This window comes from Elephas maximus, chromosome 22, assembly GCF_024166365.1.
Source record: "Elephas maximus indicus isolate mEleMax1 chromosome 22, mEleMax1 primary haplotype, whole genome shotgun sequence".
Taxonomy (NCBI): domain Eukaryota; kingdom Metazoa; phylum Chordata; class Mammalia; order Proboscidea; family Elephantidae; genus Elephas; species Elephas maximus.
The window spans coordinates 5311971-5338800 of record NC_064840.1 but is presented as its reverse complement, the minus strand read 5'-3'; the positions used below and the strand labels follow the sequence as shown (position 1 = coordinate 5338800).

The window sequence follows — 26830 nt, the reverse complement described above, 5'->3', positions numbered from 1 at the left end:
GAAAACACAGCCTCTTGGAGCTCAGCACTCACGTTGAATCTTACTAAGCGCCCCCTCACAGTGGGCCCACTGGAATTACATACCCACTCCCATCACAACATGATAAGGGGTGGGGTACCAGGCATAGCAGACATACGCTGCATGAGGCTCCTCTGCTCACATGCACGCCCTGTCGTCCCACTGGGCTTCGCTGACAGAGTGCACATTCAAGGATAGGATGATTATTCAGGGGTGTAGACGGCCATTCGGCTGATGCTGTGCCATTGACTCAAGGTGACCCCATGTGTATCAGAGGAGAGCTCTGCTCCTTGGGCTTTTCAATGGCTGATTTTTTGGAAGGAGATTGCCAGGCCTTTCTTCCGACATGCCTCTAGGGGGACTTGAACCACCAACCTTTCGGTTAGCAGCAGAGTGTGTTAACTCTTTCCATCATTCAGGGACTCCAAAGACAGCAATTGTTGTTGTTAGGTGCCATTGAGTTGTTTTCAACTCAGTGACTCCATGTCACAGAGCACAGCTGCCCGACAGGGCTTTCTTGGCTGAAATCTTTACGGAAGTAGATCACCAGGTCTTTTTCCCTCAGAGCTGCTCTGTGGATTTGAACCACTGACCTTTCGGTTAGGAGGCCAAGCTTAACTGTTCACGCCACCAGGGCTCTTAGAAGATGGTGATGCAGAGTGTTAAAACAAATGCAGGGGCCTGGCACGATGGCACCAGTGGCACATCCTTGCAGCCGACCCATTACACGTGGGCTTTTTCACTGTCTGTATTGTTTTACTTGGATCCATAGTCAACACCCATGGAAGCAGCAGTGAAGAATTCAAAAGACGCAGTGCACTGGGTAAATCTGCTGCAAAGGACCTCTTCAAAGTGTTGAAAAGCAAAGATGTCACCTTGAAGACTAAGGTGCGCCTGACCCAAGCCATGGCATTTTCAGTCGCATCATATGCATGTGAAAGCTGGACAATGCATAAGGAAGACCAAAGAAGAATTGACGCCTTTGAATTGTGGTGTTGACGAAGAATATTGAGTATACCGTGGACTGCCAAAAGAACGAATAAATCTGTATTGAAAGAAGTACAACCAGAATGTTCCTTAGAGGCAAGGATGGCGACACTGTGTCTCACATACTTTGGACATGTTGTCAGGAGGGATCAGTCCCTGGAGAAGGACATCATGCTTGGTAGAGTACAGGGTCAGCGGAAAAGAGGAAGACCCTCAACAGGATGAATTGATACAGTGGCTGCAACAATGGGCTCAAGCATAGCAACAATTGTGAGGATGGCGCAGGACCGGGCAGAGTTTCGTTCTATTGTGTATAGGGTCTCTTTGAGTTGGAATTGACTCGACGGCACCTAACAACAACAACAGTGTCGATGTTCACTGAGGTCACTTTTGAAGACTTTATATCCTAAAGTAAACATACCAGCCCTTCAGTGGGTGTTGGTTTATTTTGGGCTCTGGGTTCAGATTCTCCAACTTGTGATTTGAATGTAGGACATCAAACTCCAAAGGTAATACATTTCTGTAGGGTAATTGCTAAAATATCTGGTTCGTGAGTCCAGATGTACTCCTGATTTTTCTTTTTTCACCATTAACATTGTCGAGAATAGTATTGGCAGCAAAGAGGTCAACCTTGACTTACTGTGGATCGTTTCATTTGGGTAACAGAATGGATTTTTGTGCCTTTTCCCCTATTTGGCACCTTTTTGCTCTTTCTGTCAAAATGGTACCCTGATGATGCTTTGGGGGAACCCCCTCCCCATACTTCCACAAAAGCTGACTCTATCTCCAGGCTACTGGGGCAGCACATGACCTAAGGCTGAGCCAATCAGAACAGGCAATTCTTCTGGCTGTAGTGATTGGTTCAGGCATGGTCACAAGACCCACAGAGCCAGTGAGATAGACTGAGATTTCTTTTTTCTGGAAACTTCTGGGGAGAAGACCCTAACTAGTTTTTGTTGGATCTGAGGGAAAGTGCTGGTCTCTTTGTGATGTGGAGATTGAGAATGAAGCCAGCTCCATAAACCACAGCTGAGTGATGGATGAAAATTCCTCTTTTAAAAAAATCGTTTTGAAATTTAGTTTGGGTAAAATGCACTCTTTCGGGTGTATTGTTCTATGAGTAACCACCACCACAGTAGGGATGCAGAAGAGTTCCAGGACCCCCACCCCCAAATTCCTTTGCTTTGACTTTGTGTAGTCAAACCCTCCCTAGCCTCTGCAACCACATTTTTTTTTTTTAGCTTTTTTCCTGAATGTCACATAAATGGAATTGTATGATATGTAGTCTTTTCTGTTGGCTTCTTTCACTCAGTGCCATGCATTTGATATTTATTCATCTTGTTGTTATATGTATCAATCCGATGTCCTTCTTTTTGTTAAGTAGTATTCCATTCTATGGTGCACCACAGTTTGTCTATCCATTCACCAGTTGAGGACATTTGTGAAAATGTGTCTTGATGACATTGTTGGAATGCTGAATCCAGCCGTACCTGAAGGCAGCCTAACTCTAGACTCTCTAGCTATGATTGCTGTTAAACTCCATTTTGGTTTAGGCTCGCATGGTTTGGATTTTCTGTGAACTGAAAGAATCATTATTGATAGAAGTAATGACTGGATGAAGGGAAGAAAGAATCCTTATTGATGTAAGTAGTGATTTGATGAACTGAAGACCTGACTGAGTGAGAAGTCCAAGGCAGATGAACTCTGCATGTGATATTGCTGTAAACACAGTGCACAAGAAGTCATACTAATGAGTTCCTCATGGTGTGTCTCTCATGGGCGGATAGGAGGTGGTACCCCATTTGACATAAAAGAAAATTGAATCTCAGAGGGATGACGTGACTGTCTCGGTACATAAAATGAGCCAATGGCAGACCTGTGGCTTCTGGCCAGGTATCTCCCTGGCTTCTGTAAGCCTCAGCTGCCCCCCAACCTGTCAGTGACAGTGCTGTCAGGATGGCTTAGTGAATTTTTCTCTTGTTTAAACAATCTCCAAGGTGTCTGATTTAGAATAAATATAAATGGAAATTAGAACAAGGTCATCAAAATTCCCTACTGTTTAACAGCTGATGGTGCCTAGAGGAGGTCAAAATTACTGTCTCTGAGATCTATATAATCCATTTAAGAATGCTAGTCGTACATCTGGTGCCCCACGGGAACCTCTCACATTGGCTTAAAGCTCTTCACTTTGGTTTCTCTATGAGCCTCTTTATCTCTTCCTTACTAGTAAAAGCACAGTTTACATTCAGGAAGAGCGATGCAATTCATTTCAACTGTTTAGCGGGGCAGGACCACAGCTGTCAAATTGTAAACCTATACGATGTGTTAGTTAGGCATCACTAGCTGCTATAACAACTAAGCCTCAAGCAGTGGCTTAACATGATAGAAGACGATGTCTTGCTGTGTAGTGATCCAGCAATGGTGTTGAGGTTTGGCAGGTGGCTCTCTTCCATGTGGAGATTCAGAAGCCCAGCAACCTCCACTTTATGTCTGTGCCACGGACTAGAGCCTTAGAGTCTCTCCTTCTTGCTGGTGTGAAGTAAAGGATATCACTTTTGGCTGCAAAGTGATATGTAACACTTCTGCTTATGTTTCATTGGCCAGAAGTAGTCACATGGCCACACCTAGCTGCAAGAGAGTCTAGTAATTACCCTGCCTGAGTAGCAATAGGAGACCTTGGGTGATGCGAATGGTTAAGCATGTGGCTGCTAACCAAACTTTTGGCAGTTCGAGTCTACCCAGAGGCATCTTGGAAGAAAGTCCTGATGATCTACTTCCAAAAGGTCACAGTCATGGAAAACCCTGTGGAGCACAGTTCTACTCTGACACACATGGGGCTGTCATGAGCTGGAAGTGGCTTGATGGCAACCAGTTTTTTTTTAGCAGCCCTATACCTTACTACGGATGGAAGGTGTTTGTTTTTTTCCTTTGGACAGGAAGCCCCCCCTCCTACAGACATGGCGCCTCACTGTCTAGACTATAGACATACACACCCCCAACCCAATCCCTGGTCAAATTGCCCACATTCTGTTCAATGCTGGCCTCCCCTGATGGGCTAGCTTTGGGTTCATGCAGACATAGCCTACTCACCATCAAAGTCATGCATGTGTGTGGTGAAAATAAAATGGTACAGGATGACCTCCAAAGAAAGGTGATAGCCTTCCATCTTTTTCTATCCTTGATCTCCTTCCCAGAGCAGCCAAGTCTAACCGTGTCTGCTTTTAGTTCTTCTGGTGATAACATCTGTAACTCTTCACACTAAGCTACCACCTCTACTTCTTGAGTTAACAAATTTAGAAAGCAGCATTCTTTATATGAAAGATGAAGATATAGCTGATTTATGCCTCTCCCTATTTTCCTTATTTATCAGATAGGATTGTGCTTGGCTGCGAGTAACAGGAGCCCTGGCCATGGTGGCTTAGCCAAGTGCGGGTATTTTCTTTTACTTGGTTTTATTTTATTCTACTTTATTTTGTTTTATTTATCATTTTACTTCATGTTGTTGTGGTTGGCTCCTTCTGTCTTCCTCCACTGCTGTCCTCGGCATTTACTTGTGTCCTTGTGGCTGCGCGATGACTGTTCCACCTCCATCTTCTGCCAGGATGTGGTACCAACACCCACACTTCCAAGCCTGACATTTCTCTCTAGGGCTGATTAGAGTTCCTCAGAGAACAGCCCTCTGATTGATGAGTGGGGATCAATACTGAGCATTTTTGCCTTGTACTCAGGGTGGAGACATTGAGAGGAGGTCTGCCTGGAGTGGGTGTCCCATCACAGAATTTGTCCCTCCTTTTTGTTGAGTGGTATTCCATTCTATGGTGCACCACAGTTTGTTTATTCATTCAGCAGTTGAAGAACCTTTGTGAAAGTGCGTCTCGATGACATTGTTTGAATGCTGAATCCAGCCATACCTGAAGCCAGCCTACTCCTATATTTTCTAGGTATGACTGCCATTACCCTTCATTTTTTTTTTTGTTTAGGCTCACATGGTTTGTGTGTAGACACACACACGTACATTGCCTCCAGGCCCACCTTCCACTCCTGTCTTCCACTGTAGGTGCCAACATTGAGTCCCAGCCTCTCTGGAGGTCCCCATGAGCAGAGTGGCCCCACACTTTCTTAGCACAGACATACAGTCCTAGCTCAGGATTCCTCTGTTCTCTTTTGCCCTCCAGCACATTTCAATCTACTTACTATCTTTTATAAAAATCCAGTTGCTGTTGAGTTGACCCAACTTATGGTGACTCCATGTGTGTCAGAGTACAACTGGGCTCCATAGGGGTCCCAGAGGCTGATTTTTCAGAAGTAGGTTGACAGGCCTTTCTTCCAAGGCACCTCTGGGTGGACTCAAACCTCTAGCCTTTTGGTTAGCAGCTGAGTGCTTAACTGTTTGTACCACCTGGGACTCCTTATCTTCCATAGATTTGTTAAATCACTCATCTGTGGATGACCTTCCTCCATTTCTCTTGATAACAGGTTTATTCCTTTTTGCACTCCTGTGGGGCTTTTGTGGACAGGCGAAGGAATGAGTGTGTGCTTAGTTTGCCATTTAAAATCAAATTCCATGTCTTTCTTCTTAAAGGAAAAAAGTCATATTTCTTTTAGATTGACTAAGTAATACATGCTCACTCTAGAAACTTTGAAAATACACAGAACGATCTAGCAGATAGTTAAAAGGCAGCCATCATCCCACAGCATAGACCCTCACCTCCTGCCAGTTGCCCAGGTTGTTTCCGGCATGACAACTTTACACAAGGATTCTCAGGCTAATCCGGAAGAAAAAAATAGGCAAGAGTAGCTAATAATACTGACAAAACAGTTATTATTGTTGTCGTTAGGTGCCACGAGTTGGTACCAGCTCATAGTAACCCTACAGTACAACGGAACGAAACACTGCCCTGTCCGACGTCATCCTCACAATCTTTGCTATACTTGAGCTCATTGTTGCAGCCACTGTGTCAGGCTACCTTGTTGAGGGTCTTCCTCTTTTTTGCTGATCCCACAGTTTTGAAGTTAAAGCTGAAGAAAATTAGAGCAAGTCCACAAGAGCCAAAATATGACCTTGAGTATATCCCACCTGAATATAGAGGCAATCTCAAGAGTTGACTTGATGCATTGAACACTAATGACCAAAGACCAGAGTTGTGGAATAACATCAAGGACGTCATACATGAAGAAAGCAAGAGGTCATTAAAAGGCAGAAAAGAAAGAAAAAACCAAAATGGATACCAGAACAGACTCTGAAACTTGCTCTTGAACGCAGAGAAAAAAACAGTAACCGTCCCGTATAACAGATGGTACTGTAAATCCATGTTAACTTAAGCTACAATGAATTGGCCTGAGTGTAGACCGAAAGCCAAGGCACAGAATAAAGGGTTCACAGGCAGACCGTGGTGTGCACCAGGACATCAACATAATTAGACAAAAAGCACCAGACATCACTGGGAGAGGGATAAATTATAGGAACAAGGTTTGGAGAAACTGGATAGCTATTTGGGAAACCAGCCTCTCAGATCAGGGCTGAGGCAAGTGCCAGAAATGAGTTGAAAGAAGTGGGTTTATGTGAAATGGTGATGGTGATGATGATGATAACATGTAAACAGTGCTGAGTGAAGTTGTGGAGATACATGAGAAAACTCTGGGTGGAAGAGAGTGTGAGGGGGTCTTCTAGTCCATCCCACTGCCCTCAGACCTGACACCCACTGCACTGTCCTGAGCTGATACACATGCCTACAAAGGCCCCTTCCTGGCTCCCGGCCTCCGAGCGCGAGGTATCAATGAGGGCTGTAGTTATTCCACGGTGACCAGGTGGCCGTGCTTTGACAGATCACTGAGGAGTTTCTCTTGCCGCTACTTTGAAAGGCTTGGCTCCCTGACCCATCCGAGAAAGAGCCTTCCAAGCCAGACTGCCTTTACCTGAGTTGTGTTGTATGAGTTGGAGAAAGAAACTCAGGTGTAGAAATGTTGTGGGTCTTTAGCCTCAGGTGGTAACCAGTCGTCATAGACTGATAATTAGCTTTCCTGATAAACCAAAGCAAAAACCAGCTGCCATCAAGTTGATTCTGACTCATGGTGACCCCATGTGTGTCAGAGTAGAACTACGCTCCATAGGGTTTTCAATGGCTGATTTTTGGGGAGTAGATCACCAGGCCATTCTTCCGAGGTGCCTCTGGGTAGACTCAAACCTCCAACCTTTTGGTTAGTAGCCAAGTGCTTAACCATTTGTGCTAGCCAAGGCCACTAGCTTCCTAGGTGGGGTTGAAATATTAGTGAAAGAACTGATTCCTGAGTCATATGGTTCCACTTGGGGGCTGGGGTCTACAAGTCCCCCCAGTTGTGACCAAGGTGGCACATGTCCAGGGATACTACTTGTGTGCTAATCACAGTCATGATGTCCATCCACACGCTTTGGGCCCGGGGTCCCTGCCAGGGCCCTGTGAGTTGCTTCATTCTAGGGGGTCACTAGTACTCCCAGCACCCCCTTCCCTCAGGTTGTTCTGGGGCATTCCTGGAGCCACCTCCTCCTGGCAGTGCCGAGCAGAGGATCCTTTAGCCTGGAGCGTCTGTCTGTCCACTTGTGGTCTCTGAACCTGAACTTGACATGCTTCCCGGCTGCTAGGGAGGGCAGTAATGAGAGGCCCCTTTCAGCTGGGCCTCATTAAGGCGTTCTCATTTTGTGGTCTCAGGATCCACCTCATTCAGCTGGTGGTAAAATGCCCTCTCAGAAACTGGTGGACTGAATGAGACCTAATTCCTATTCAGAGCGTGGGCCAAATGGTCTACCTGCCAATGGGCAAGAGAATGGTGCCACTATTTTCCATTTTAGGACAAGAGGGAGGGTAGGGTGTTAGCTTCCAGGCCATGGTGTGTTTCTCAGGACACAGCCCTACAGTGTCATGAAATGCTCCTAAATTCAGACGTCATATTTTGTCGAGGTTTAGTTCGAGGCCAGAATGAGGCCCTGGCAGTGTCGTTTATGGTTCTCCATATAAGCTTTCAGACAATGTTTGTATGGCCTTTTGCTTGAGTTATGGTGGGACAGGCGTGTAAACCTTACCCTGCTATTGCAGATAATATGGAGGCTTTGGCCACAATAAAGAAGCGAGAAGACGCCCCTTTAACTTCCTTATAAATCAAGTGTTTTGAGAGGAGTCAAATGCCCACATAAAAGATACAGAAAAAGCATGTTACTCTTTGCATTTATTTGAACATCCTTTCCACGTCTGGGAGTCAATCGGGTTTAAAACCTTTCCTTGGGCTTCCCTGAAATCTCACGAGGAGGTAATATTTGGACCTCTCACCTCCAAATCTGGTCGGCTCAGCACCCGCGTAGCCCAGCTGGAGGGAATCGTCACGCCGTACCAGGTGGATTTCCTGGCTGACCGTGGTCCCCGTGCTCAATGAATTCATGGACAAGTTCACCTGGAATTGAACTTCCTGGTTTGGAAAGGGAAATAAACCAACAAAAAACTAATTTAAATTTCATCCAGGATGGTGCTTCTGCATTGCTTGGCATTGTCAAAATATACACTGCCCCTTGGTGGCGGCCGCAGCTCAAACTGTCCTGTAGGTGATGCTCGTTCGTCAAAGGCGTTGCCCTGTCCCGTCTTTGATCCAAATCCCGAGCGTCTGTACGGGCACATTTAGGAGGAAACCTGGGTCTATATTATGAAAGTGAATGTATCATGTGTATGCATGTTTACATAGATGTGTGTGTGTGTAGACTGGCATAGATAGATCTCAGATATGGGGTCATTTAAACAAAGTCTTGACGTCTGCTTTTTCACTTACCATGTTTTAAGCGTTTTCCCATGGCGCTACATGTTTGCTGAAATGATGGTTTTGATGGCAGTTCAATATCATGTGCGCGTTGTTGTTAGCTGCTGTTAAGTTGGCTCCGACTCATAGTAACCGCGTGTACAACGGAATAAAACGTTGCCTGGCCTTTCGCCATCTTCACGACCGTTGGTGTGCTTGAGACCATTATTGTGGCCACTGTGTATTTTGAGCACTTTCCAACCTAAAGGTCTCGTTTTCTAGCACTTTATCTGTTGTGATCCATTGGGTTTTCATTGGGTAATTTTTGGAAGTAGATAGCCAGGCCTTTCTTCCTGGTCTGTCTTAGTCTGGAAAGTCCACTGAAACCTGTCTACCATGGGTGGTCCTGCTGGTATTTGGAATATTGGTGGCACAGCTTCCAGCATCGTTGCAACATATGCAAGCCACCACAGTACGACAGACTGACAGATGGGTGGTGGACCACATACATAGATGGGCTCTAATAATTTATTGAAGCATTTCCCTAATGATGAATTTTCAGGTTGCTTCCAGCCTGTTTCTGTTTTAATTCATGCTTGTGATGAACATGCTTGGACATTAACGTCCTTCCCAATCTCTTGATTATTTCCTTAGAACAATTTTCTAGATGGGCAGTTTCTGGGATGGGCATTTTTTAGGGCCTTGATGCTCAGTCTCCTAATTGCTTTGTGTGTGTTAGCCATGTCCTCTTCCAAAGCTTGCCAACTCTTTGGGGCAGAAACCATGTCTGTCTTGACCCTGTGGTATCCCTACACAACACTTGATGAAAACATAATAAATGAGTTTTTTATATGTATATAGTTAAATAAACTATTGGAAAGATGTGTAAGCGATTACCCTCCTTCCTAAGCAATAAACCCAACATGGGACCAGCCATGTTGATGGCACTTTCTAAACACCTTCTTGAAAGAAAGGTTGCATCAGCCCCTACGTGGTTGTGTATTTTTTGCAGTCTCTCAATTAGAATTTTGTCACCCTCTGCAAATGGAAAGCTCACCAAGGACAGCCTTGAGAAGGCCATAAAATTTTGAAATCAATAAAAAACCATATTTTGCAGAATTTGTAACGGGCTGCAGAAAAAAAGTTACCAGGAGTCAGGATGGTGGAGTGGTGGTGATTTGTCTTCCGTCTTCTTGCGATGCTACGTTTTAAACACCAGAGTCAGGCTTCTTCTCTTCCTGAGTTGGTGGGAAAGTCTGACCAGGGTGAAGGTTGATTTGGGGGCAGCTTCCTGGCCTGATTTGCCTGCCTCTGGCTCCTGGTGGGCTGTCTGCAGTTTGAAAAACTTATTGGGTCTTTGTTCTTTGTGCCCTTTGGGGAGAAACACATTAAAAATATGTATTTTTTAAATGAATAAAATAATACCTGTTTGTTCTAACTTAAAAAAAAAAAGAAGCATAGATGGTAAAAAGTAAATCTTTCTTTTGGGTTTTGTAACCACACACAGTTAAATATATACACATTTACATACATGCCTGTAAAAAATGCCTATAGAATTCTTAAAATTTACCCAAATAAGATCGTATATGGCACATTTATACTTTGTTTCATACTTTGCAATGTGCCTAATAACATATTGTGGACATCTTTTCAAGTAGGTACATATAGTGCTATCTCATTTTTTTTTAATAACAGCCTGTAATTCTACTGTAAACATGTACAGCTTATCTAGTCTCCTATTGATGAAAGTTTAGTACAAATTAAAATAAATAATAATAGTAAGTGTTGTTGTTAATAGCAGGTAAATAAAGATTGCGCCGTTCTACGTGCTAGGCACTGTTGAAGGAACTTAATATTTATTAACTTATTAATCCTTATGAATCCAATGAGGTACAATTTATTATTATCCTGCATTGTATATGAGGGTGGGAGAAAGATGTGACAGTCTGCTTCCGTAAAGATTACAGCCTTGGAAACCCTAAGGGGCAGGTCTACTCTGTCCTATGAGGTCACTATGAGTAGGAATTGGAAACCCTAAGGGGCAGGTCTACTCTGTCCTGTAGGGTCACTATGAGTAGGAATTGGAAACCCTAGGGGGCAGGTCTACTCTGTCCTATAGGGTCACTATGAGTAGGAATTGGAAACCCTAGGGGGCAGGTCTACTCTGTCCTATAGGGTCACTATGAGTAGGAATTGGAAACCCTAGGGGGCAGGTCTACTCTGTCCTATAGGGTCACTATGAGTAGGAATTGGAAACCCTAGGGGGCAGGTCTACTCTGTCCTATAGGGTCACTATGAGTAGGAATTGGAAACCCTAAGGGGCAGGTCTACTCTGTCCTATAGGGTCACTATGAGTAGGAATTGGAAACCCTAGGGGGCAGGTCTACTCTGTCCTATAGGGTCACTATGAGTAGGAATTGGAAACCCTAGGGGGCAGGTTTACTCTGTCCTGTAGGGTCACTATGAGTAGGAATTGGAAACGCTAGGGGGCAGGTCTACTCTGTCCTGTAGGGTCACTATGAGTAGGAATTGGAAACCCTAGGGGGCAGGTCTACTCTGTCCTGTAGGGTCACTATGAGTAGGAATTGGAAACCCTAGGGGGCAGGTCTACTCTGTCCTGTAGGGTCACTATGAGTAGGAATTGACTCTACAGCAATGGGTTTGTGTATGAGGACGTTTGAGCAGAGAGAGGCTGAGTAACCTGCTTAAGGTTCCTTAATTCAGAAGCAGCAGAGCCAGAATCAAGTCCAGGCATCTGACTGTATTACCTGTGCTCCTCTGACTGTGTTACCTGTGCTCCTCTGACTGTAGTGCCTGTGCTCCTCTGACTGTAGTGCCTGTGCTCCTCTGACTGTGTTACCTGTGCTCCTCTGACTGTAGCGCCTGTGCTCCTCTGACTGTGTTACCTGTGCTCCTCTGACTCTATTACCTGTGCTCCTCTGACTGTAGTGCCTGTGCTCCTCTGACTGTAGTGCCTGTGCTCCTCTGACTGTAGTGCCTGTGCTCCTCTGACTGTAGTGCCTGTGCTCCTCTGACTGTAGTGCCTGTGCTCCTCTGACTGTAGTGCCTGTGCTCCTCTGACTGTGTTACCTGTGCTCCTCTGACTGTAGTGCCTGTGCTCCTCTGACTGTGTTACCTGTGCTCCTCTGACTGTGTTACCTGTGCTCCTCTGACTGTAGTGCCTGTGCTCCTCTGACTGTAGTGCCTGTGCTCCTCTGACTCTATTACCTGTGCTCCTCTGACTGTAGTGCCTGTGCTCCTCTGACTGTAGTGCCTGTGCTCCTCTGACTCTATTACCTGTGCTCCTCTGACTGTAGTGCCTGTGCTCCTCTGACTGTGTTACCTGTGCTCCTCTGACTGTAGTGCCTGTGCTCCTCTGACTGTGTTACCTGTGCTCCTCTGACTGTGTTACCTGTGCTCCTCTGACTGTAGTGCCTGTGCTCCTCTGACTGTAGTGCCTGTGCTCCTCTGACTCTATTACCTGTGCTCCTCTGACTGTAGTGCCTGTGCTCCTCTGACTGTGTTACCTGTGCTCCTCTGACTGTATTACCTGTACTCCTCTGACTGTAGTGCCTGTGCTCCTCTGACTGTAGTGCCTGTGCTCCTCTGACTGTATTACCTGTGCTCCTCTGACTGTAGTGCCTGTGCTCCTCTGACTGTGTTACCTGTGCTCCTCTGACTGCAGTGCCTGTGCTCCTCTGACTGTGTTACCTGTGCTCCTCTGACTGCAGTGCCTGTGCTCCTCTGACTGTGTTACCTGTGCTCCTCTGACTGTGTTACCTGTGCTCCTCTGACTGTGTTACCTGTGCTCCTCTGACTGTATTACCTGTGCCCCTCTGACTGTAGCGCCTGTGCTCCTCTGACTGTAGTGCCTGTGCCCCTCTGACTGTAGCGCCTGTGCCCCTCTGACTGTATTACCTGTGCCCCTCTGACTGTAGTGCCTGTGCCCCTCTGACTGTAGTGCCTGTGCCCCTCTGACTGTAGCGCCTGTGCTCCTCTGACTGTATTACCTGTGCTCCTCTGACTCCAGCACCTGTGCCCCTCTGACTGTAGCGCCTGTGCCCCTCTGACTGTAGCGCCTGTGCCCCTCTGACTGTAGTGCCTGTGCTCCTCTGACTGTATTACCTGTGCCCCTCTGACTGTAGTGCCTGTGCCCCTCTGACTGTAGTGCCTGTGCCCCTCTGACTGTAGTGCCTGTGCTCTTCTGACTGTATTACCTGTGCTCCTCTGACTGTAGTACCTGTGCTCCTCTGACTGTATTACCTGTGCCCCTCTGACTGTAGCGCCTGTGCCCCTCTGACTGTAGTGCCTGTGCCCCTCTGACTGTAGCGCCTGTGCCCCTCTGACTGTATTACCTGTGCTCCTCTGACTGTATTACCTGTGCTCCTCTGACTGTGTTACCTGTGCTCCTCTGACTGTGTTACCTGTGCTCCTCTGACTGTGTTACCTGTGCTCCTCTGACTCTATTACCTGTGCTCCTCTGACTGTAGTGCCTGTGCTCCTCTGACTGTAGTGCCTGTGCTCCTCTGACTGTAGTGCCTGTGCTCCTCTGACTGTAGTGCCTGTGCTCCTCTGACTGTAGTGCCTGTGCTCCTCTGACTGTAGTGCCTGTGCTCCTCTGACTGTGTTACCTGTGCTCCTCTGACTGTAGTGCCTGTGCTCCTCTGACTGTGTTACCTGTGCTCCTCTGACTGTGTTACCTGTGCTCCTCTGACTGTAGTGCCTGTGCTCCTCTGACTGTAGTGCCTGTGCTCCTCTGACTCTATTACCTGTGCTCCTCTGACTGTAGTGCCTGTGCTCCTCTGACTGTAGTGCCTGTGCTCCTCTGACTCTATTACCTGTGCTCCTCTGACTGTAGTGCCTGTGCTCCTCTGACTGTGTTACCTGTGCTCCTCTGACTGTAGTGCCTGTGCTCCTCTGACTGTGTTACCTGTGCTCCTCTGACTGTGTTACCTGTGCTCCTCTGACTGTAGTGCCTGTGCTCCTCTGACTGTAGTGCCTGTGCTCCTCTGACTCTATTACCTGTGCTCCTCTGACTGTAGTGCCTGTGCTCCTCTGACTGTGTTACCTGTGCTCCTCTGACTGTATTACCTGTACTCCTCTGACTGTAGTGCCTGTGCTCCTCTGACTGTATTACCTGTGCCCCTCTGACTGTAGCGCCTGTGCCCCTCTGACTGTAGCGCCTGTGCCCCTCTGACTGTAGCGCCTGTGCTCCTCTGACTGTATTACCTGTGCCCCTCTGACTGTAGCGCCTGTGCCCCTCTGACTGTAGCGCCTGTGCCCCTCTGACTGTAGCGCCTGTGCCCCTCTGACTGTAGTGCCTGTGCTCCTCTGACTGTATTACCTGTGCCCCTCTGACTGTAGTGCCTGTGCCCCTCTGACTGTAGTGCCTGTGCCCCTCTGACTGTAGTGCCTGTGCTCCTCTGACTGTATTACCTGTGCTCCTCTGACTGTAGTACCTGTGCTCCTCTGACTGTATTACCTGTGCCCCTCTGACTGTAGCGCCTGTGCCCCTCTGACTGTAGTGCCTGTGCCCCTCTGACTGTAGCGCCTGTGCCCCTCTGACTGTATTACCTGTGCTCCTCTGACTGTATTACCTGTGCTCCTCTGACTGTGTTACCTGTGCTCCTCTGACTGTGTTACCTGTGCTCCTCTGACTGTGTTACCTGTGCTCCTCTGACTGTAGTACCTGTGCTCCTCTGACTGTATTACCTGTGCTCCTCTGACTCCAGCACCTGTGCCCCTCTGACTGTAGCGCCTGTGCCCCTCTGACTGTATTACCTGTGCTCCTCTGACTGTATTACCTGTGCTCCTCTGACTGTGTTACCTGTGCTCCTCTGACTGTGTTACCTGTGCTCCTCTGACTGTATTACCTGTGCTCCTCTGACTGTAGTGCCTGTGCTCCTCTGACTGTAGTGCCTGTGCTCCTCTGACTCTATTACCTGTGCTCCTCTGACTGTAGTGCCTGTGCTCCTCTGACTGTGTTACCTGTGCTCCTCTGACTGTGTTACCTGTGCTCCTCTGACTGTAGTGCCTGTGCTCCTCTGACTCTATTACCTGTGCTCCTCTGACTGTAGTGCCTGTGCTCCTCTGACTGTGTTACCTGTGCTCCTCTGACTGTATTACCTGTGCTCCTCTGACTGTAGTGCCTGTGCTCCTCTGACTGTGTTACCTGTGCTCCTCTGACTGCAGTGCCTGTGCTCCTCTGACTGTGTTACCTGTGCTCCTCTGACTGCAGTGCCTGTGCTCCTCTGACTGTGTTACCTGTGCTCCTCTGACTGTGTTACCTGTGCTCCTCTGACTGTGTTACCTGTGCTCCTCTGACTGTGTTACCTGTGCTCCTCTGACTGTAGTACCTGTGCTCCTCTGACTGTATTACCTGTGCTCCTCTGACTCCAGCACCTGTGCCCCTCTGACTGTAGCGCCTGTGCCCCTCTGACTGTATTACCTGTGCTCCTCTGACTGTATTACCTGTGCTCCTCTGACTGTGTTACCTGTGCTCCTCTGACTGTGTTACCTGTGCTCCTCTGACTGTATTACCTGTGCTCCTCTGACTGTAGTGCCTGTGCTCCTCTGACTGTAGTGCCTGTGCTCCTCTGACTCTATTACCTGTGCTCCTCTGACTGTAGTGCCTGTGCTCCTCTGACTGTGTTACCTGTGCTCCTCTGACTGTGTTACCTGTGCTCCTCTGACTGTAGTGCCTGTGCTCCTCTGACTCTATTACCTGTGCTCCTCTGACTGTAGTGCCTGTGCTCCTCTGACTGTGTTACCTGTGCTCCTCTGACTGTATTACCTGTGCTCCTCTGACTGTAGTGCCTGTGCTCCTCTGACTGTGTTACCTGTGCTCCTCTGACTGCAGTGCCTGTGCTCCTCTGACTGTGTTACCTGTGCTCCTCTGACTGCAGTGCCTGTGCTCCTCTGACTGTGTTACCTGTGCTCCTCTGACTGTGTTACCTGTGCTCCTCTGACTGTGTTACCTGTGCTCCTCTGACTGTGTTACCTGTGCCCCTCTGACTGTAGTACCTGTGCTCCTCTGACTGTATTACCTGTGCCCCTCTGACTGTAGCGCCTGTGCCCCTCTGACTGTAGCGCCTGTGCCCCTCTGACTGTAGCGCCTGTGCCCCTCTGACTGTAGCGCCTGTGCCCCTCTGACTGTAGCGCCTGTGCCCCTCTGACTGTAGTGCCTGTGCCCCTCTGACTGTAGCGCCTGTGCCCCTCTGACTGTAGTGCCTGTGCCCCTCTGACTGTAGCGCCTGTGCCCCTCTGACTGTAGTGCCTGTGCCCCTCTGACTGTAGCGCCTGTGCCCCTCTGACTGTAGTGCCTGTGCTCCTCTGACTGTATTACCTGTGCCCCTCTGACTGTAGTGCCTGTGCCCCTCTGACTGTAGCGCCTGTGCCCCTCTGACTGTAGTGCCTGTGCTCCTCTGACTGTATTACCTGTGCCCCTCTGACTGTAGTGCCTGTGCCCCTCTGACTGTAGCGCCTGTGCCCCTCTGACTGTAGTGCCTGTGCTCCTCTGACTGTATTACCTGTGCCCCTCTGACTGTAGCGCCTGTGCCCCTCTGACTCCAGCACCTGTGCCCCTCTGACTGTAGCGCCTGTGCCCCTCTGACTGTATTACCTGTGCTCCTCTGACTGTATTACCTGTGCTCCTCTGACTGTGTTACCTGTGCTCCTCTGACTGTGTTACCTGTGCTCCTCTGACTGTAGTGCCTGTGCTCCTCTGACTGTATTACCTGTGCTCCTCTGACTGTATTACCTGTGCTCCTCTGACTGTAGTACCTGTGCTCCTCTGACTGTATTACCTGTGCTCCTCTGACTCCAGCACCTGTGCCCCTCTGACTGTAGCGCCTGTGCCCCCTGACTGTATTACCTGTGCTCCTCTGACTGTATTACCTGTGCTCCTCTGACTGTGTTAGCTGTGCTCCTCTGACTGTATTATCTGTGCCCCTCTGACTGTATTACCTGTGCCCTTCTGACTGTATTACCTGTGCCCCTCTGACTGTATTACCTGTGCTCATCTGAATATACACCGGTGCTCTTTTTAATTTAAACAGATTTTGAAATCATTTTATTTTGTTGTTGTTGAGAACGTACAAAGCCAAACATACACCAGTTGGACCATTTCTGCAGGTACAGTTCAGTGACATTGACTACACTCTTCAAGTTGTACAACCATTCTCACCCCCCTTTTCTGAGTTGTTCCTCGCCATTAACACACTGCCCCCCAAGCTTCCCATCTGCACTTCCGAGTTGCTGTTGTCAGTTTGATCCCATATAGCAGCACCTCTGCTCTTAAAGTGTGTTTGTTCGCAACTCAAGCTGAGGCTGCATTGAGCATCCCTGCAGATCAACGTTCGTGCATCTTCACTAGCGTCTCTCAAGGGGGGAGATATTACTAGAATTGAAATGCTAGTCCATAGCCTCACCCTCATTTCAGTAAGAACTACTGCGATGTCGAAATGTCCCCTGTGAATAATCTTCCTAAGTATCTGGCACGGATACACGTGATGGAAATAAGCACACATATTAAAGTAATAAAGCACTGATCTTGTGTTGTTGGGTGCTGTTGAGTCCATTCTGATTTACGGAAACCTTATATGACAGAGTAGAACTGCCCCATATGGTTTCACAGACTGTAAAATTTATGGGAGAAGATTGCCAGGTCTTTCCCCCTGTGGAGCAGCTGGGTGAGTTTGAACCACCAACCTTTAGGTTAGTAGTCTAGCGCTTAACCATTGTGCCACCAAACTAAAAAACCCATTGCTATGGGGTAGATCCTGACTCATAGTGACCCAGTATGACAGATTAGAACTGTCCCACAGGGTTTCCGAGGCTGTGGTCTTTATGGAAGCAGCCTGCCACGTCTTTCTCCTGCAGAGCGGCTGGTGAGTTTGAACTGCCAACCTTTTGGTTAGCAGCCAAATGCTTAACCGCTGCCCCACCAGGGCTCCTTAGCAAAGCTTTAACAATCCGTCTAGGAAGGTGCAATGTCTGGGTGGTGGGTGTGGCTGTGTGTGCAACCTGCTCTCTGCAGGGTGGTTAACAACAGAGGTGACCATGGTCGTCTGGGCTTGGGCTTTTTAAGACCAGAAGGAGGCAGTGTTTTCCCTCCAGGGTGGTACCTCTTCATCCCTAGGCCCCTCTGATCAGTGGTAGACACGACTTCTTCCCTCTCTGCATTGTTTCTTAGGGAAGACCTGAAGAACACCCTCTGTAATTACACGACTCTCACTGTGACGAGCCTGGGGCTGGATGGTGTGGCCAGTGGGCGGTTTGTTGGGGCGGTGGGTGGAGGCTGCATTTGCATTTATTTCACTGCATATCAGAGCTTGGCTTTGATTCTCCCTTTGCTTTCCTCTCCCGTGCAGTGACGCAGAGCCGAGGAGTCATGGAGAGCCTGCAGAGGTTTTCCTCGCTCCCCGCTTATCTCCCCGCCAGCTTCCACATTGAGAGTGCACAGGAGTTCTTCTTCCTGAAAGAGGCCAACCAGGACCTCACCAGGAACTCCAGTCTGCAGGCCCGGGCCGAGCCCTTCTTCATCTACCGCACCAGGAGGCCCCCTCTTGTCAACGCCAGCTACGGCCCCTTTGCAGTGGAGAAGACGATCCCCCAGGAGCTCATGTTGACGGCCACACCCTTTGGAAACTTGGAGAACTTTCCCTTCAACTGGAAGCTGAAATCTCACATCCTTGACAGCTCCATCTACTCCAACAGACCCAAAGTGCAGACCCTGTTTTACATCGCCGGGATGGACTGGGAGGCCAGCGACCTTGCTGGTGGCCTGCCCTGCGTCAAGATGTTTGCTTTTCCCGAGGCCAGGGAAGTGGCGGCCAGCTGCCGGCTGCAGGGGGCCCCAGGGCTCTGCGTGGCCGAGCTGGAGCTGCTGCCCGAGTGGTTCAGCTCTGGTCTGGACCTGGAGCCGGAGGAAGAGATCCCGGCCCTGCTGGGTGGCACCGCCATGGAGCTTTTCTTCACACTCTACCCGGCTGATGAGGATGGGGACTGCCCCCTGGAGGAGGATGGCAAATGGGAGAACAACATCCACTCGGGCCAGGGGGGCCCCCAGCTGCCACTCCCCACCCGGGAGAGGATTGGGAGCGTCGTGGTCTACCCAACCCAAGACGACCTGCGGTGGTCACTGGTGAACCTGGACGAAAATGTAGTCATCTCGGTGCCTCTGAACCTCATCCGCGAAGGGGACACGGCCACCTTCCTGGTCTCTCTGACCAGTGGCTCTGTGGCAGACCACTTCACTCTCAGGTGAGAGACGCTGTCGGGTGGGTGGGTTAGAAGTCATCTCTTGGTAATCAATGAATTGTCAATGAATAAGATGGGCCTTGGTGGATTGTTGAGTATCTAGTGTACTTAAGAGACTTATAATTGTGAAATGGAGACCAGGGGTCAGAAAATTTCTGGAAAGGGCCAGGTGATGAAGAGGCATTGTGGGCCAGATGACCTCTGTTGTGACTACTCAGCTCTGTGGTTGTAGCCTGAAAGCCGCCACAAACAATAGGTAAACAAATGGGTGTGCCTGGGTGCCAATAAAACTTTATTTACAAAAACAGGCAGAGGGCTGAATTTGGCCCTCAGACTGTAACTCCTGCAATAGATTATCAAATTCAAGCAGAGTAGTAGAGACCCTAATGGCTTGGGGATGAGAGCTGTGGGCTTTGGGATGGGCAGCGTGTTTTCATCTTGAACTGGGCATTGAAGGGTGAGTGGAATTGGAATCAGTGGGGAAGGAGAAAGGAAAGATTTGAAGCTGGGGGAACAGAGGCCATTCCAGGGACAGGAGCCACACCAGGTAGGTTAAGAGCAAGACCTTAAAATAAAAAATCATTAACTAGGTATAATAAAGGGTTAACTAGGTGATTGAAAAGGCAAGAAGACAACACTGAGGTTTTGGGGGAAATAGCAATTGCAGGAAGCCACTATTATACCCTCCTTCAGGGGCTGGGAGAATGGAGGGAAGAGGTTAAAAATAACAAAAACTTGAAGCCTGGAGCAGGGGCTGCAACTCAGACCTCTGAGAAGGGGGCAGTGCTGGCGCTGGTGTCTCTGGGGCTGGAGGTGCAGGCACGATAAAGCTGGCTCTGCAACAGTTGGCAAAACAGCAACCTGGATTTACCAGGCCACAGAACTGCGGCTGCTGGGGTGATGCAGCAAGGCAGGGGCGCTGCGGATGCAACAAGAAACAAATAGGAAGCCTACGGGAAGGGGCGCGTCCACCCGGCTCCTGCCTGCTGAGCTCCCAGTGGGGCCCCTTGTTGGCAGAACAAAGCAGGGATCCTGCTGGCAAAGGAGAGACCCGGAGTCCCAGCCCCACATCACTGAGCTCCAGGGTGGGTCTGACGGCGGGGGGCAATAAATGTCACAGCCTGAAAGAAAGGAAGAGTAAAGAATAAACGTGACCCATGGGGACAGGGAGGGCGGCAGTGCAGCTGAAATTGAGGTCTTTCGTGTGGAGGGGCCGGCTGGAATCTAAGGGAGGTCCCATCACGAACGATGCATGAATTATTCACGGGAACAAGACTAAAGGAACCCAAAAAAAGTGAATGTTTCCTTCCAAATCCTGATGCTTCCCCTGGAATTAATGGGGTTTTTCTCTTAAATAATTTTTGTGAATACCCTTCTAGATGTTTTATTTTGTGTTTACATGTCTATGTGACTATAAATGAGCCCTGGTGGTGCAATGGTTAAGTGCTGAGCTGCTAACCAAAAGGATGGCTTGAACCCACCCAGCTGCTCCTTGGGAGGAAGATCTGGTGAACTGCTCCTGTAAAGATTACAACCTAGGAAACCCTATGAGGCAGCTCTACTCCGTCACACGGGGTCACTATGAGTCAGAATCAACCTGATGGCACTGAATAATAACGACATATGATCATAAAGAAATACAGAGTTGATTTTTGTTTGACATAAATGATATATTTTTTTATTGTGCTTTAAGTGAAAGTTTACAAATCAAGTCAGTCTCTCATACAAAAACTTATATACACCTTGCTATGTACTCGACGGCAGTGGGTTACGTACTCCTAGTTGCTCTCCCCCAATGAGACAGCACACTCCTTCTCTCCACCCTGTATTCCCTGTGTCCATTCAGCCAGCTTCTGTCCCCCTCTGCCTTCTCATCTTGCCTCCAGACAGGAGCTGCCCACATAGCCTCATGTGTCTGCTTGAGCCAAGAAGCTCACTCCTCACCAGCATCATATGCTATCCAATAGTCCAGTCTAATCCCTGTCTGAAGAGTTGGCTTTGGGAATGGTTCCAGACTTGGGCCAACAGAAGGTGTGGGGATCATGACCTCCGGGGTCCCTCCAGTCTCAGACAGACCATTAAGTCTGGTCTTTTTACGAGAGTTTGAGTCCTGCATCCGACTACTCTCCTGCTCCATCAGGGGTTCTCTGTTTTGTTCCCTGTCAGGGCAGTCATCGGTTGTAGCCTGGCACCATCTAGTTCTTCTGGTCTTGGGCCGATGCAGTCTCTGGTTTATGTGGCCCTTTCTGTCTCTTGGGCTCATAATTACCTTGTGTCTTTGGTGTTCTTCATTCTCCTTTGCGCCACATGGGTTGATGCATCTTAGATGGCCACTTGCTAGTGTTGAAGATCCCAAACGCCACTCACCAAAGTGGGATGCAGAATGTTTTCTTAATAGATTTTATTATGCTAATTGACCTAGATGTTCCCTGAAACCATGGTCCTCAGACCCCTGCCCATGCTACTCTGGCCTTCGAAGTGTTCAGTTTATTCAGGAAACTTCTTTGCTTTTGATTTAGTCCAGTTGTGCTGATCTCTCCTGTATTGGGTGTTGTCTTTCCCTTCACCTAAAATAGTTCTTGTCTACTATTTAATTAGTGAATATGCCTCTCCCTCCCTCCCTCCCCACCCTCGTAACCATCAAAGAATATTTTCTTCTCTGTTTAAACTATTCCTTGAGTTCTCATAATAGTGGTCTCATATAATATATGTCCTTTTGCAACTGACTAATTTAACTCAGCATAATGCCTTCCAGATTCCTCCATGTTATGAAATGTTCAGGGATTCATCATTGTTCTTTATCGATGTGTAGTATTCCATTGTGTGAATATACCATAATTTACTTATCCACTCATCTGTTGATGGGCACTTTGCTTGCTTCTGTCTTTTTGCTATTGTAAACAGTGGTGCAGTGAATGTGGGTATGCATGTATCTGTTCATTTTAAAGTTCTTAATTCTCTAAAAAAAAAAAGTTTTTTTTTTTTTTTTTAAATTTCTCTAGGATATATTCCAAGGAGTGGGATTGCTGGATCTTATGGTAGTTGTATTTCTAGCTTTTTAAGGAAGCACCAAATTGATTTCCAAAGTGGTTGTACCATTTTACATTCCCACCAGCAGTGTATAAGTGGTCCAGTCCCTCCACAACCTCTCCAACATTTATTATTTTGTGTTTTTTGTATTAATGCCAGCCTTGTTGGAGTGAGATGGAATCTCATTGTAGCTTTGATTTGCATTTCTCTAATGGCTAATGATCGTGAGCATTTCCTCATGTATCTGTTAGCTGCCTGAATGCCTTCTTTGGTGAAGTGCCTGTTCATATCCTTTGCCCATTTTTTAAATTGGGTTATTTGTCTTTTTGTAGTTGACTTTTTGCAGTACCATGTAAATTTTAAGAGATCAAATGCTGATTGGAAATGTCATAGCTAGAAAGTTTTTCTCAGCCTGTAGGTAATCTTTTTACTGTTTTGGTGAAGTCTTTAGATGAGCATATGTGTTTGATTTTTAGGAGCTCCCAGTTATCTAGTCTCTCTTCTGCATTGTTAATTATGTTTTATATACTATTTATGCCATGTGTTAGGGCTCCTGGTGTTGTCCCTATTTTTTCTTCTATGATCTTTATTGCTTTTGATCTTATATTTAGGTTTTTGATCCATTTTGAGTTAGTTTTTGTGCATGGTGTGAGGTATGCATCTTGTGTCATTTTTTTGCAGGTGGATATCCAGTTATGCCAGCACCGCTTGTTAAACAGACTACCTTTTTCCCATTTAACTGACTTTGGGCCTTTGTCAAATATCAGCTGCTCATATGTGGATGGATTTATGTCTGGATTCTCAATCCTGTTCCATTGGTCCATGTATCTGTTGTTGTACCAGTACCAGGCTGTTTTGACTACTGTGGTGGTATAATATGTTCTAAAATCAGGTAGTGTGAGGCCTCCCACTTTGTTCTTCTTTTTCAGTAATGCCTTATTTATCTGGGGCCTCTTTCTCTTCCATATGAAGTTGGTGATTTGTTTCTCCATCTCATTAAAGAATGTCGTCAGGGTTTGGATCAGAATTGCATTAAATGTATAGATCGCTTTTGGTAGAATAGACATTTTTATAATGTTAAGTCTTCCTATCCATGAGCAAGGTATGTTCTTCCACTTATGTGAGTCTCTTTTGGTTTCCTGCAGAAGTGTACTGTAGTTTTCTTTGTATCAGGCTTTTACATCTCTGGTAAGATTTATTCCTAAGTATTTTATCTTCTTGTGGGCTACTGTAAATGGCATTGATTTGGTGACTTTCTCTTTGATGTTCTTTTTGTTGGTGTAGAGGAATCCAACTGATTTTTTTTTTTAACTTGTATCCCGATACTCTGCTGAACTCTTCTATTAGTTTCAGTAGTTCTCTGGAGGATTCTTTAGGGTTTTCTGTGTATAAGATCATGTCATCTGCAAATAGAGATACTTTTGCTTCTTCCTTGCCAATCTGAATGCCCTTTATTTCTTTATCTAGGACTTCCAGCACAATGTCGAATAACAGCGGTGGTAAAGGGCGCCCTTGTCTGGTTCCTGATCTCAATGGGAATGCTTTCAGGCTCTCTCCATGTAGGGTGATGTTGGATGCTGGTTTTGTATAAATGCCCTTTATTATATTGAGGAATTTTACTTCTCTTCCTCTTTTGCTGAGAGTTATCATGAATGGGTGTTGAGCTTTGTCAAATGCCTTTTCTGCATTAGTTGATAAAGATCATGTAGTTCTTGTCTTTTGTTTTATTTATGTGGTGGATTACATTGATTGTTTTTCTAATATTGAACCATCCCTGCATACCTGGTATGAATCCCATGTGGTCATGGTGAATTATTTTTTTGATATGTTGTTGAATTCTATTGGCTAGAATTTTGTTGAGGATTTTTGCACCTAAGTTCATGAAGGATATAAGTCTGTAATTTTCTTTTCTTGTGGTGTCTTTACCTGGTTTTGGTATCAGGGTTATGCTGGCTTCATAGAATGAGTTTGGGAGCATTCCATCCTTTTCTATGCTCTGAAGTACCGTTAGTAGTAGTGGTGTTAACTCTTCTTTGAAAGTTTGGTAGAACTCTGCAGTGAAGCTGTCAGGGCCATAAATGATATATATATATATATATATTAATAATTTTTATTGTGCTTTAAGTGAAAGTTTACAAATCAAGTCAGTCTGTCACATATAAGCTTATATACACCTTACTACATACTCCCGCTTACTCTCCCCCTAATGAGTCAGCCTGCTCCCTCCTTCCAGCCTCTCCTTTCGTGACGAATTTGCCAGTTTCTAACCCTCTCTACCTTCCTATCTCCCCTCCAGACAGGAGATGCCAACACAGTCTCAAGTGTCCACCTGATACAAGTAGCTCACTCTTCGTCAGCATCTCTCTCCAACCCATTGTCCAGTCCCTTCCATGTCTGATGAGTTGTCTTCGGGGGATGGTTCCTGTCCTGGGCCAACAGAAGGTTTGGGGACCATGACCGCTGGGATTCCTCTAGTCTCAGTCAGACCATTAAGTATGGTCTTTTTGTGAGAATTTGGGGTCTGCATCCCACTGACCTCCTGCTCCCTCAGGGGTTCTCTGTTGTGCTCCCTGTCAGGGCAGTCATCAATTGTGGCCAGGCACCATCTAGTTCTTCTGGTCTCAGGATGATGTAAGTCTCTGGTTCCTGTGGCCCTTTCTGTCTCTTGGGCTCAGTTATCGTGTGACCTTGGTGTTCTTCATTCTCCTTTGATCCAGGTGGGTTGAGACCAATTGATGCATCTTAGATGGCCGCTTGTTAGCATTTAAGACCCCAGACGCCACATTTCAAAGTGGGATGCAGAAGGTTTTCATAACAGAGTTTATTATGCCAACTGACTTAGAAGTCCCCTTAAGCCATGGTCCCCAAACCCCGCCCTTGCTCTGCTGACCTTCCTAGCATTCAGTTTATCCCGGAAACTTCTTTGCTTTTGGTCCAGTCTGTTGAGCTGACCTTCCGTGTATTGAGTATTGTCCTTCCCTTCACCTAAAGTAGTTCTTATCTACTAACTAATCAGTAAATAACCCTCTCCCACCCGCCCTCCCTCCCCCCTCGTAACCACAAAAGTATGTGTTCTTCTCAGTTTATGCTATTTCTCAAGATCTTATAATAGTGGTCTTATACAATATTTGTCCTTTTGCCTCTGACTAATTTCACTCAGCATAATGCCTTCCAGGTTCCTCCATGTTATGAAATGTTTCAGAGATTCGTCACTGTTCTTTATCGATGCGTAGTATTCCATTGTGTGAATATACCATAATTTATTTAACCATTCATCCGTTGATGGACACCTTGGTTGCTTCCAGCTTTCTGCTATTGTAAACAGAGCTGCAATAAACATGGGTGTGCATATATCTGTTTGTGTGAAGGCTCTTATTTCTCTAGGGTATATTCCGAGGAGTGGGTTTTCTGGGTTGTGTGGTAGTTCTATTTCTAGCTTTTTAAGAAAATGCCAGATAGATTTCCAAAGTGGTTGTACCATTTTACATTCCCACCAGCAGTGTATAAGAGTTCCAATCTCTCCGCAGCCTCTCCAACATTTATTATTTTGTGTTTTTTGGATTAATGCCAGCCTTGTTGGAGTGAGATGGAATCTCATCGTAGTTTTAATTTGCATTTCTCTAATGGCTAATGATCGGGAGCATTTTCTCAAGTATCTGTCAGCTGCCTGAATGTCTTCTTTAGTGAAGTGCGTGTTCATATCCTTTGCCCACTTCTTGATTGGGTTGTTTGTCTTTTTGTGGTTGAGTTTTAACAGAATCATATAGATTTTAGAGATCAGGCGCGGGTTGGAGATGTCATAGCTGAAAATTTTTTCCCAATCTGTAGGTGGTCTTTTTACTCTTTTGGTGAAGTCTTTAGATGAGCATAGGTGTTTGATTTTTAGGAGCTCCCAGTTGTCTGGTTTGTCTTCGTCATTTTTGGTAATGTTTTGTATTCTGTTTATGCCTTGTATTAGGGCTCCTAGGGTTGTCCCTATTTTTTCTTCCATGATCTTTATCGTTTTATTCTTTATGTTTAGGTCTTTGATCCACTTGGAGTTAGTTGTTGTGCATGGTGTGAGGTATGGGTCCTATTTCATTTTTTTGCAAATGGATATTTAGTTATGCCAACACCATTTATTAAAAAGACTATCTTTTCCCCAATTAACTGACACTGGGCATTTGTCAAATATTAGCTGCTAATATGTGGATGGATTTATATCTGGGTTCTCAATTCTGTTCCATTGGTCTATGTGCCTGTTGTTGTACCAGTACCAGGCTGTTTTGACTACTGTGGCTGTATAATATGTTCTAAAATCAGGTAGAGTGAGGCCTCCCACTTTGTTCTTCTTTTTCAGTAATGCTTTACTTATCCGGGGCTTCTTTCTCTTCCATATGAAGTTGGTGATTTGTTTCTCCATCACATTAAAAAATGTCATTGGAATTTGGATCGGAAGTGCATTGTAGGTGTAGATGGCTTTTGGTAGAATAGACATTTTTACTATGTTAAGTCTCCCTATCCATGAGCAAGGTATGTTTTTCCACTTATGTAGGTCCTTTTTAGTTTCTTGCACTAGTACTTTGTAGTGTTCTTTGCATAGGTCTTTTACATCTTTGGTGAGGTTTATTCCTAAGTATTTTATCTTCTTGGGGGCTACTGTGAATGGTATTGATTTGGTGATTTCCTCTTTGATGTTCTTTTTGTTGATGTAGAGGAATCCAAGTGATTTTTGTATGTTTATCTTATAACCTGAGACTCTGCCAAACTCTTCTACTAGTTTCAGTAGCTTTCTGGG

The 26830-nt window shown here is 46.6% G+C and overlaps 1 protein-coding gene across 1 annotated transcript in view; it reads left to right on the top strand.

Moving 5' to 3' along the window:
• Positions 1-26830, top strand: part of LOC126065533 (transmembrane protein 132B) — a 432522-nt gene that overhangs the window by 169765 nt on the left and 235927 nt on the right. Inside the window, exon 2 of the mRNA XM_049865632.1 lies at positions 18135-19026. Coding sequence (XP_049721589.1) covers positions 18135-19026 — 892 coding nt within the window. The remainder of the gene's footprint in view (positions 1-18134; positions 19027-26830) is intronic.